The sequence below is a fragment of the Neoarius graeffei genome, chromosome 5, assembly GCF_027579695.1.
Source record: "Neoarius graeffei isolate fNeoGra1 chromosome 5, fNeoGra1.pri, whole genome shotgun sequence".
Taxonomy (NCBI): Eukaryota; Metazoa; Chordata; class Actinopteri; order Siluriformes; family Ariidae; genus Neoarius; species Neoarius graeffei.
The window spans coordinates 26240677-26253193 of NC_083573.1; the positions used below are offsets into that span (position 1 = coordinate 26240677).

The 12517-nt window shown below is 40.6% G+C and overlaps 1 protein-coding gene across 1 annotated transcript in view; it reads right to left on the reverse strand.

Annotated features, from left to right (window-relative positions):
* The window catches only part of adar (adenosine deaminase RNA specific), a 42956-nt gene that overhangs the window by 7415 nt on the left and 23024 nt on the right, over nucleotides 1-12517 (reverse strand). The window contains exons 5-10 of the mRNA XM_060921449.1: nucleotides 2966-3101; nucleotides 2367-2605; nucleotides 1741-1894; nucleotides 1476-1647; nucleotides 802-895; nucleotides 454-573 (exon numbers count right to left, since the gene is read on the reverse strand). Coding sequence (XP_060777432.1) covers nucleotides 454-573; nucleotides 802-895; nucleotides 1476-1647; nucleotides 1741-1894; nucleotides 2367-2605; nucleotides 2966-3101 — 915 coding nt within the window. The remainder of the gene's footprint in view (nucleotides 1-453; nucleotides 574-801; nucleotides 896-1475; nucleotides 1648-1740; nucleotides 1895-2366; nucleotides 2606-2965; nucleotides 3102-12517) is intronic.

Consider the following 12517-nt stretch of genomic DNA (forward strand, 5'->3'; position numbering starts at 1 on the left):
ACACTTTTTCTGAGGTCCTCAGAAATCTCCTTTGTTTGTGCCATGATACATTTCCACAAACATGTGTTGTGATGATTAGACTTTGATAGATCCCTGTTCTTTAAATTAAACAGGGTGCCCACTCACACCCGATTGTCATCCCATTGATCAAAAACACCTGACTAATTTCACCTTCAAATTAACTGCTGATCGTAGAGCTTCACATACTTTTGCCACTCACAGATATGTAATATTGGATCATTTTCCTCAATAAGTAAATGACCAAGTATAATATTTTTGTCTCATTTGTTTAACTGGGTTCTCTTTATCTACTTTTAGGACTTGTGTGAAAATCTGATGATGTTTTAGGTCATATTTATGTAGAAATATAGAAAATTCTAAAGGGTTCATAAACTTTCAAGCACCACTGTATATGCTTGTTAGCAGTGGTTCCTTTGCTAATGCACATCTTACCTGATGTACAGATGGAATGTGATATCATCTTTGATCTTGAGCAAACCATCCTCCGCAACCTGAAATATGTTGTCCTCTCCAGGACTTTCCCAGTGCTTCATCAACTCATTGTACAAAAAGCTATACGAGGGAGAGAGAGAGAGAGATAAAAGGGAAAAAGAGATGGGTGGCTGCCGGAGCTGAGGGCAGACAGGCTATAGAATCTCAGACGACTCAGAGCTAAAGCTGCGGCACATATAAATTTACTTCACTCGTTAATATATTTATGAGAATGAAATAAGACTCCATCAAGGCTAATATTGAAATGGACAAAATGCATCTTGGAAGAGTGCCGATGTAAAGTGATACCGGATGAAGCCTCTTCTGGAAATGATTTCAGCATGGCAGTCGTTAACGGTATCACCTTTAAGACTCAGTTCCTCTCCTTTAACACAGCGATTTCCTGGAGTGGTAGAGCAGTAACATCAACACAACATGTCGTTTGAAGTTAATACAATCAACTGTTATTCTAATGACTATCAATAACCATGGAACTGTTTAGTTTATCATTGTCACAACCTAAATGAACAGTTCATGATTCATGAATTAGATCAACACAAGAGGGCACCACGTATCCATCATATTTGCAGGAAAAAAGGTGGCAAGGGAAGATGCAATAAACAATTCTAAACTCAACAAGCAAAGCTCATGGACTGCATGAATTTTTGATGTCAGGATGCACAGACAGTGGGAAACCGGATAACTCTACGTTGTCCCTTCAGACGTGTCAGATGAAGCTCAAGTAGGATTGCTGCATAAACTGTAAAATGCTGTACTACTATTCAGACAAAAACAGCCAAGAATTTTGCTATTGCACCCATACTTACCCATATGTGCAAAGATATGCTTTGGAAAAGTTTTATTACAAATATACTATGGAGTATAGGTGCATGTGTTGGAGTATCAGCATCAGCCGAGAGGCCAGATGCGGCCTGTCTATCAGCTCCTCTTATAAAAGTGATGCGCGTGTATGTGATACATACCTGTCCCAAGGCTGACGACTGTGCCGAGGCTGTCAGCACCTCTCTTCATGATGATCGTGGCAAGGATTTTCCTACCCAAAAGGCTGTGCTGAATGCGAGCAGTGAGTGCATTGAAACGCTGGTGACTCAGCATGGCAAACTGGTCGTGCACTGTGCTACCCGACACTGGCAACTGTACCACACACACAAACAAATTGTGATAAAATGTATCACACTACATTTCACAGAACTCATTAACTATATTTACTTATGAGACGATGGATACCTCTGCCGTGAGCTCCCCGGTACGTGCCGCCTTTTCTGCCTCTCCTATCAACACTCGGAGAGCTGCATCGGCTGCTTCCTGCTTGCCCTGCTTTTTATTGCTGGCACACACGGCAGGAAACCAGCGACCTCCCAGCTTAGCCTGATAGGTAAAGCTATGAGACAGAGATAATGCGCATAAAATTCAACAAGTTACATCCAGGGAAGTTCATGGAGTATAAATAGGAATTTGCCCCCCATGATATGGAATCAATCAGTGCTCTCAATAATGCAAAAGTCTTTTTCTTGCAGACACAGATGTACAAGTATTCAATACAATGAGGTGATGCGTAGCATTAATAATAATAAAATATTCATTTTATTATGTACATATTTGAAGCGTATATTTCAAGGGGAAATTCCTTAAATATATAACAAATGAAATTTGTATATTAAATGTGTGACAAACTTACAGAAAGAGGAGTCAAAAGCTTAATACCTATAAAGTGCACTTGCAGTATGGTAGGTGTCGTTAATAAATTAGCAAATGAAGGTCAGTACGAGCTAGAGGTACCTGATTAACTAGCAACTGGAGTGCGATAGTGAGTGGATCTGTGGGTATGTGTGAGTGAGTGAGTGAGTGAGTACCGTGGCTCATGTGCGGGTCCTGACTGGCCCACTAGACGGATCTCAGCAGCAAAGCCTCGCGAGCGTGCATACTCCAGCAGGCCCGACACAGCATTGTTATTTAGGTGGTTGATCAGGTCACCTACCCCAGCCTCATGTGCTGCCTGGAGCTCAGCTGCTGTCAGTGGGGGCAGTGACGGGCATGGGGGCATTGCTGGGGGCAAATCACCCTCGCCAAGTGGACAAAACATGTGCTGCGGCTGGCATAAACAGAGCCAAGTGTGTGAATGAAACAGCAGGTGTATTTCTCTACTATTCATAAATTTTTACTGGTTTCTTCAGTATAATTCTAAACCACCAATCCTTGAAGAAACCTTCCTTGCATGTGGAATTGAGCTGAATTCAATTTTAAACTACTAGGCAACCACTGATTACTAATGAAAACATGCATTTGTTCATATTTTAATGCCTTCTTGCTCTTCTAATTTACAAGAACTTCCAAAGTTAGTTTACACAGTATAGCTATCCTAACCTAACTTGATTAAAAACCCATTTAGTTGACTCTCACGCTCATCTCCTCCAGGTCATACATATCCATATAAAGATATTGCTCTTTATACCTTGTTGAGCTGCAGGTGACCTTCTGCTATAAGAGCCTTCACAGCTTCCTCCGCTGCCAGTTGCCGTGCTGTCTTCTTACTGGGTGCTGATGCCTCTGGGTAAAGACTGTCCCCAACCTTTACTTGGAACATGAAGCTAAGGCAAAAAGTAGGGATGTAAAAGAGAAACATTTAGAGCAGCATTCTCATAACTTTGATGAATGATAATCATTGCTGTTCTTTAGTACACAGGTCAAATTAGTTATGTGTCAGTTAACCTTTTCACAGTAACCATGAAATCAATTCATTAACTTATATTTCTAACGAGAAAATCCTAGTCGACAGAAAAACAAAAAATAATTTTACAACAAAAATCCTAGCAAACGGTGAGGGATGTGATGGCTAATTAGTTTTAAGATACGTACCAAGACAAAAGCGAGGCAGAGGTTGTCTGGCCAATAGGTTTCGTTTTTTGTTGTTCTAACATTCACTTTTTCGTACCTGTCTTTGAGGATATTCTTGTGAGAGATGTACCAAGAATTGCTCCTTCAGCAAACTGAATTTAATGTCCCACATGAATTTAGTCTGATTTTAGTCTAACTGCTGCTTTAACTGAAAAAGCAGAAAAATGTCATCTAGTGGCTCCTGTATTGCCAGACCAAGTGCCATAGCAGAGCACCCATAGACGCTAGGACTTCTGCTTATAATGCCAGCACGACAAAATTTGTAAACATATGAATGCAGATTCAGAAGACCTGTAAAAAGATTCTAAGACAGCTGCAAGTGATGACTGTTTTAAACAATACGTTACATGACTACAATACAATCCTAGATTACATAATGTCACCTGTCTGCTTCAAATATGAAGTGCACCCAAGTTTACAATGGTCATCAGAAGAGGAACAATGAAACGTCACCACAGAGACCACGGGCGATTGCTCTAAGACAACGAGGGAGGCTCAGCCTCCTCTAAAAATGACGAACATCGAATCACAGAAATATATGTGCTCAACCCAACTACAGTGTGCAATCATTCCGTTATAACTTTCCCCAGTTCGCCTAATGTGTGCGTGAGCTTTTCCCCCTCGTGACAGCGCGATGCAGCCCAGACTCCGTGCACTTCAATGGCATTGGGAGCTATGCGCTTTCAATCTCAAAAGGCAAGACGGTTATTGGACAAATACTGCGAAAATGCCCGCCCACGGAGTCTCACGGACTCCCAGCCTTGGTGGACTTCAACGGCATTTGGGAGCTATGCGCTTTTCAATCTCAAAATGCAAGACGGTTATTGGACAAATACTGCGAAAATGCCCGCCTACGGACTCCGAGCCTCACATGGGAGGGACATGGCAGTTTCCGCGAGGAGACTGGTGATTGGTGAAAGCGGCCGGATATTTTCTTTGATTGACAGCTCGTTTCAACTATAGACAGGCAGCGGTGAATTTCAGTTCAGTCCCATGCGGAATCGGAAGTGCTGTGGTGTATTGTAAGAGATCAGCTTACATTTCAATTTCATTCATTACATACGGTTTCTACCAGCTTTTTTAGTTTGTATATATTTTCATTGTAAATAAAGTGTAAATATAGTGTTGTCAAGTTTGCTTTCTTAGTTCCAGAAATTTCGTTTATTTGAGTGACTGAACTTGAGGGGGCTAGTTAGCTAGCAAGAAAGCTGCGCACGGATGCCAAGCATTGCTGATTTAATTTTGGCGAAGCCATTTGCCAGTCTTCCTTTCGAGGAAAAAATTAAAGTCAAAGAGCAGGGTAGACCAACGCCTCAAATTGACTTGGTGAAAAAGGTAGGGAATAATACTCGTTCCTTTCAGCTCTCCTGGTATGAGAAAGTGAATTGGCTAGCAGCAAGTGACCCACATCAACAACAGTAAATAGGCTACTTTAGTAATATGTCATGGATGGACCAAAAATATAGAATCTATTTAAAATGTTTATGCTGAGTATATTATATTGGAATATATATTTCTCTGGATATAAATTAAACACAGCTACAATTTGGAAAACATTTTTAAACAAAAACACAGCCGAGAACATTTCACACTACAGACCTGGATTAAAAGTGAAGGGTTATCAAAATTGTCAATAAAACATTTCTCAGTCAAAATAAGTAAAATATAGGGAAAGTGTCATTGAATGCTGAGGTTCCTGACAAAGATCATTTCAATAATGATCACTTTTTAAACAACATGCCACAATTTTAAAATATAAAATGTTAAAATACCCCCCCCAACACCACCATCATGTATATTGGACAGTAGACTAATGGGCCAAAAGAACCTGTTATTTCACAGTTTGTGACCCTGCCAACAATCAGCCAGATCAGAGGCAAGAGTATGGGCAAAACGGATGTGTTTTTTCTTTTAAAATCTGGAAATATCATAACCGACCAGCCTCCCCCGTTTGAAAGACTACCAGCCGCCACTGACAGAGACCAGTATGATTTCGAAGATGGAGGGGCCACATTTTTACAAGGCAAAAATTTGTTGTAGCTGCTACTTAGCAATTAGTGTCCTCTCCATCTAATATTATATATACACAATGCTCAAAAAACATCATGTCCGATCGTCCAAGACAACTACAGTCTGTGCAAGGACGAGTAATACTTTAATGGTAATCGTCTGATTGGACGACAAAAAAGTTAGTGCTGGGAACTGAAGCAACACAGGCACACAGGCGCTAAGAGAGCAGGGAACCAGTCTAAAGTAGCTCGTCTCGTTTCATGGGAAATACATTAAAAAGTTTTATTCATCAACACAACAGTATATAAAAGTACAAAAATATTTTGAGGAAACTATTCAAAATTTCCTTGTTTTTGGTCAAAGTATGCATGTGTTTGAGGTACTGGAAAAGCTCGGCTCAGAGGGGTCCACAAAATGACATAATTATACCAATTGGCTAAGGGTGACAAGGGTCAAGGACATTGTATGCCAGCAGTATGGTTGAAGCAGGCAGGTGTCAAACTTGGAACTTTTACATCACGATTGGAGTTAATAATAAATGATATTACTGAATAAAAATGTTCCTTACCTCTAACCAGTATGCTTGGGTATATTATATAACGATTTTTAAATTGTTTTTGATGAATTCATATTTCGTAACGATATTTTTATTTTCTAAATATTTATCAACATACCGCCATTGTGGCACGGGAGCCTGTGATTGGTGGACAGCTGACAAAGGGTGTCTCCCATTGGTTGTAAATCATGACATAAAAATCGTAAACACATACGGGACCCACTGATTGGCTGTTCACATACTGAAGCCAAGTGGAGATGTCTGGCATCTGTTGCTACTGTCCGAAGAAAACTACAGCTAAATAAAGCTCTACTACCAGATTACTTAGGCAAATCTTAGTCAGAAAGAAGCAAAGGATAGATATACACAGAAATTAGAGTTTATTAGCGGTTATGATCCGTACAAAATTCCTCAAAACAACTGGAGTGACAGTGCAGATTTGTGGCCCAGCATTAGCTACATGTTGGAATATACATTCTTTTTCCCGAAAAGTCCTGACACGGAAGAACAGTTTTAAAAAACTACAGAAGCAAGAAAACCTTCTTTGTGTAAAGACTCCCCCCCCCCCCCCCCCCCGACATCAGCTTTTGGGAACAGAATGTTGCAAAAGCCAAAGCATTTACTCTCAAAGGGCTCTGACCTAAACTGTGGGCAAGATGGTAATACTGCCCCTCCATGTCTCATCAACCCCAAGGACATGTAGTTACACAGCTATCTGCACTCTCTCATTTATATAGTGATGCTTATTATTGTTAAAACAATATCTGAAGTGCTAGTTGTAAAATAAAAAAAAAAAATCTTGCTCTAGACTTTCAAACAATATTGTAAGATTTTATTTTAATTTTATCTAATAGTGGATGGTACAATAATTACAAACGCTAACAGAATCAGCACATTTCAGTTGTAGCCATATAGTCATACAGCAACTATAAATCATTCTTGTAATAATAATTTCAATAAATGGTTAAATGTTCAGTTCCCTTTTCATTAATTCTCGATTCAAAGGCACAGCTGAGTCACACAGGTTGATCAGCGTGTAACGGACAGTAACAATTTTATCCAAAATGGTTTTTCCTGCCCGAGTTGATTTATTTCCATTTCACATGCATGCAGCTGTTGTAATTCAGTGTTTGTGTAGAACTCTCTTGAACTGTAGGTTCATTTCTATACTGTGGTTCCACGGTGACATTTTGCACAGGACTGTGTTCCTTTGATAACAGAAACAAAGCTCCAGCATTATTATTATAATACGCTTTCAAAACTCTCCACAGCTTAATATACCCTAAATTATTAATTCCTCTGCTACTAGAATTTTTTTCTTTCTGAAGTTGTCCGCGTATATTGGTGTTATGGTTTTGTGAATTTATCATAATTATACGTCTTCACCTATTTAAAAAAACAAACAAACAAAAAAAACCCCTGCATTCAGTCCTCGCCAAAATAAATCAAATCAAATCTCTGGGCAAGTGGAACTGTTTTTCGGGCAAGTATGTTTTGGGTGCTGCTTTCCCATTGGACAAGTAAGGCTGGAAGCATTTTTTCCAAGGGCTGTGAAAAGGATAAAGCGGCTAGAGATAATGAGATTTTATATATATATATATATATATATATAAAAAAACCACACACACTGTTACAAAAGGTATTCATCCCCCTTTGTGTTTGTCCTGTTTTGTTGCATAACAAGCTGGAATTAAAATGGATTTAATTTACACAACATGCCTACAACTTTAAAGGTGAAAATTGTTGTTTTCAAACAATAAGATTAAAAAAAAAAAAGTAATTCGATTACAGCTGCAAGCCTCTTGGGGTATGTCTCTATTAGCTTAGCACATCTAGACACTGGGATTTTTGCACATTCCTCAAGGCAAAACTGCTCCAACTCCTTCAAGTTAGATGGGTTGCGTTGGTGTACAGCAATCTTCAAGTTATGCTACAGATTCTCAATTGGATTGAGGTCTGGGCTTTGACTAAGCCATTCCAAGCCATTTAAATGTTTCCCTTTAAACCACTCCAGTGTAGCTTTAGCAGTATGTTTAGGGTCATTGTCTTGCTGGAATGTGAACCTTCATCCCAGTCTCAAACCTCTGGCTGACTCAAACAGGTTTTCCTCCAGAACTGCCCTGTATTTAGCGCCATCCGTCTTTCCTTCAATCCTGACCAGCTTTCCTGTCCTTGCAGATGAAAAATAAACCCACAGCATGATGCTGCCACCACCATGCTTCAATGCAGAAATAATGTTCTCAGGGTGATGGGTCTGCACCACACATGGCATTTCCCATGATGGCCAAAAAGATAAATTTTAGTCTCATTTGACCAGAGAATCTTCTTCCATGTATTTGGGGAGTGTGCCACATGCTGTTGGGTAAACTCCAAACGCGTTTTCTTAAAGAAGATATGCAGAACCTTTATTTTTAAATACATTTCTGAGTGGATAGTATCTCCATCCTTGACTCTTGTATGCTGCATAAATGGGAATAAAAATTTTTTTTTAATAATATATGGGTTTTTTTGAGAGTTAAAACTGACTGCAAAGTTGGCATTCGAGCTGCCCCGCTGAGCTAGCCAGCCCTGAGTGCGTGACGTCACAGCAGGAACCGGTTTTAAGGCCAAGGCCTTTGACAGCTATAGACCAAAGTCACATAAATAAAAATTCATGGTGAAAATAAGAAATACCGTTACCGAGTTGCTCAACTAAGACGGATTTGACTTCATTGATTGTGGGTTGACTCTCAATAAAACAGGATCGGTGTTATAACTTACATATGTACATGCATGTATTTTCACTGATAAAATGTAAAAGGTTAAAGGGATAGTTCGGGATTTTTGACATGAATCTATATGGTATCCCCGTCAGCAGTGTCGTGCATCCACACTGACTTACCCCCGACAGTGTTCTGTGAGCCTAGATATTGTACAGTGTTGGTCAGTGCACAAGTAGTTCCGGCAGGTTTCCTGGGGTCTGCAAAGTAACACGTTTTTCTTCTCAAAACAGCTCGTGTTCGAATGAGTGATTTATTAGCATAACAAAACCCTTGTAGTCCAAAAAGTCACACCTTGTAATTGCTTGGGGCTACTTTCTCTCAATAGCGATCAGTGCGCGCTGTCACTGTTAACAGTTGTGTGCGAGCTAGCCAACAACTTATATTAGTTGTTCGACAGTGTTTAGCAGCAGCAAATTGCTTTCCTCCTCAGTATACAAGTGCGCTTCCATGGCAGGGAAAAAGAAACTACCACTGCTGCCTATGTAGTGCCCTATTTATACAAATAGGAGTCATTCAGGATTCAGCCATTTGTATAAATAGGGCACTACATAGGCAGCAGTGGTAGTTTCTTTTTCCCTGCTATGGAAGCGCACTTGTATACTGAGGAGGAAAGCAATTTGCTGCTGCTAAACACTGTCGAACAACTAATGAAAGTTGTTGGCTAGCTCGCACACAACTGTTAACAGTGACAGCGCGCACTGATCGCTATTGAGAGAAAGTAGCCCCAAGCAATTACAAGGTGTGACTTTTTGGACTACAAGGGTTTTGTTATGCTAATAAATCACTCATTCGAACACGAGCTGTTTTGAGAAGAAAAACGTGTTACTTTGCAGACCCCAGGAAACCTGCCGGAACTACTTGTGCACTGACCAACACTGTACAATATCTAGGCTCACAGAACACTGTCGGGGGTAAGTTAGTGTGGATGCACGACACTGCTGACGGGGATACCATATAGATTCATGTCAAAAATCCCGAACTATCCCTTTAATCAATCAATCAGATGAACTGAGACAATCACATTCTGAAGCAAATTAAATAATCTTATACCGGTAACTTAAATACACAATACAAATTTGTGTATTTACCTGCATTAATCTAAATGCAAGTAAACAACAAGTGCTGTTGTTTTTGTTGTTTTGTATCCAAATGATTATCTTCGCATCTTACCCATCTGTGTTCTCGCTTTTTGAAGGCTGAGCTTGTGGCCGACTGTTTTGAAACAACCTGACTTTCAGTTGTTCGTTCAGTTCTCCGTTCATTTGCTTCTTCCATGCAAGGGCAAGATATTGCTGCTGAGGCAAGCATATCCAGCGGGGGTGAAAGAAAAAAAAAAAAAGAAAAAGCATATCCAGCAGAGAAATCAGATGGCTGGTCCACTCATTCCCCATTTTCTCTATACTGAGTACTCTGCCATCACTGCTCGGCTCAGGCAATTACTAAAACCTGGGACGCAGCGGGACATCACTAGTCTGGCTAACGCGACTGCAAAGCTCTACGAGCTATTGGTCTGGCCAAGATATTAAGCCCAACCGTTTCCCAGAGCCCGTGGTTGACCCGCCTCCCTGAAATGCCTCAGTTTGCTACTGGTCGAAGCCAGAAAAGGCTGTGACGAAGCTTAAACCAATCACATCACTCTTTCCTTTGACGTATGTGACGCGACGGGGCTAACTGGTAGATTAAACTCTTACCGAAGCCAGTTGGGAGCAAGGCGAAAACGTCCTTCCTTTCAATAAATACCTCCAGGGCTGCTCTTTGCTCCGTTTTCAATGAGAACTTGCTCCATGTTCGTAATGTTTCTAGTGAATGAAGCGCTTCCGGCATAGATTCTGTAAACAATCTGGCTTCCGGTCGCAGTTCTACTACGTCACTGCCTTGAACACGCCTCTACCCAGGGCCGTTGGAGATGCTCAAAGTTGATTGGTTCCCGATTTTTTGGGAGCTTGGAAGAGCTGTAGATAGCTTGCCTGGCCAGACTAAGCTCGCAACAGGCCCTTATGTTGCGTCACGCTTAGGATGGGCGGGCCCAGGCTAGGACATCACTGATTTTAGCAACAACCTCGGGGAGGTCACTGCCCTTGGGTCACTGCCCAATAATATGTCACGTCCCGCCTGTGAATTTCTCACAAAACACGTCCAAATCTTTGCAGTTTGAACATTCTTGGGCCACGAATGCAATGTAAATCCACCTTCTGTCGTGTTGCTGCACCCGCCAGCAACACATCTACATGGCATGGCGATAAATTAGCTCAAAATGGAAGCTCGAAGTTGCAGTTAGCTCTGTGTTTTGGTATGGCAGAAATGGCGATGAGACCGATAGCCTTCTTGCGGCGATGTCACAGATGTCAAGGTCATTCACTCAGACCGCTACCTATATGAATAATTTTAATCCTAAAAATTATACTAGATTTATTGTTAACACTTAAAACTATTCCTATGCCATTCCTGAGGTCTCAAGGCATTTATAAACAAAAAGTGAGGACATGGTTCTGCATATCTCCTTTAAGCAATAACTTTTTCTAGCCACTCTTCCATAAAACCCTGCTCTGTGCAGCATATGGCTTAAAGTGGTCCTATGGACAGATACTCCCATCTCCGCTGTGAATCTTTGCGGCTCCTTCAGTGTTATCTTTGCTGCATCTCTGATGAATGCCCTCCTTGCCTGGTCTGTGGGTTCTGGTGGACGGCCTTCTCGTCAGGTTTGTAGCGGTGTCATATTCTTTCCATTTTACTATAATGGATTTAATGGTGCTCCCTGGGATATTCAAAGTTTGGGATATTTGTTAGAACCCAACCCTGCTCTATGCTTCTCCACAACTTTGTCTCTGACCTGTTTGGAGTGCTCCTTGGTTCTCATGTTGCTGGCTTAGTAGTGTTGCAGAGTCAGGATCCTTCTAGAACAGGTTGATTTATACAGACATCATGTGACAGATCTTGACCGTGCACTGATAGTTACATCATTCTGTTGCTAAACGAACTGCTGATCACACCGAGGTGCTCGCTGACTGCTGATATTTATTAGTTTGGTCCTGCATTTCCTTTCCTTTGCAACAGAACGTCTTTTCTTCTCACACTGTTACTGTAGTCGGTCTTTCACGTTTCATTCACATCCTCCATTGTTCTCTCCTGTTTCAAATTTGTATCCCACAATGACTTACACGAATGGGGAAAGCCCACCACGTGATGCATGATGTAGTATCTCGTCATGGTGAAGCAAGAAAAAAATAACAGAATTTTGGGCCACGTGGCCCTAAATTCATTAATTGTTCTATTTAAAAAAACAAAAACAAAATTGGAAGTCTGTGATTCGAGTTCAAGAGCTTTCAGTCCACTAAACAAAAATAATTGGGTGTCAGGGAAAATTCTTTTTATGATCTACACTTGAAAAACCTGAAATGCAGTCTACCTTTAAATGTTAAGGAAAAATGTTTGTATCTGAGCAGCATATTACATAAGAGACCACTTTTCAGATTAAAAAAGAAAACATGATGAAGGCTACTGGGTTTTCCTGCAAAATTAAGAAGCAAGTGTGACAGAGTCAAAGCATCCAGAAGAACTGTGGCTGCTTCTGCAAGATGCTCAGTAAAACCTACAGCTCATTTCCTTATAAAAATGCATTCATTGTATCCAAGACTACCATTTCTTTTTTAAAGCAAAGGATTGTCTCACACTGAATGTTGACTTTGTTTTGTTTATTGTGGCTTACTGCCTTTTATAGCATTTTTTAAGCCATTTTTGGTCTATAGCATTTCTTTACATGTGCCTAAGACTTTTGCACAGT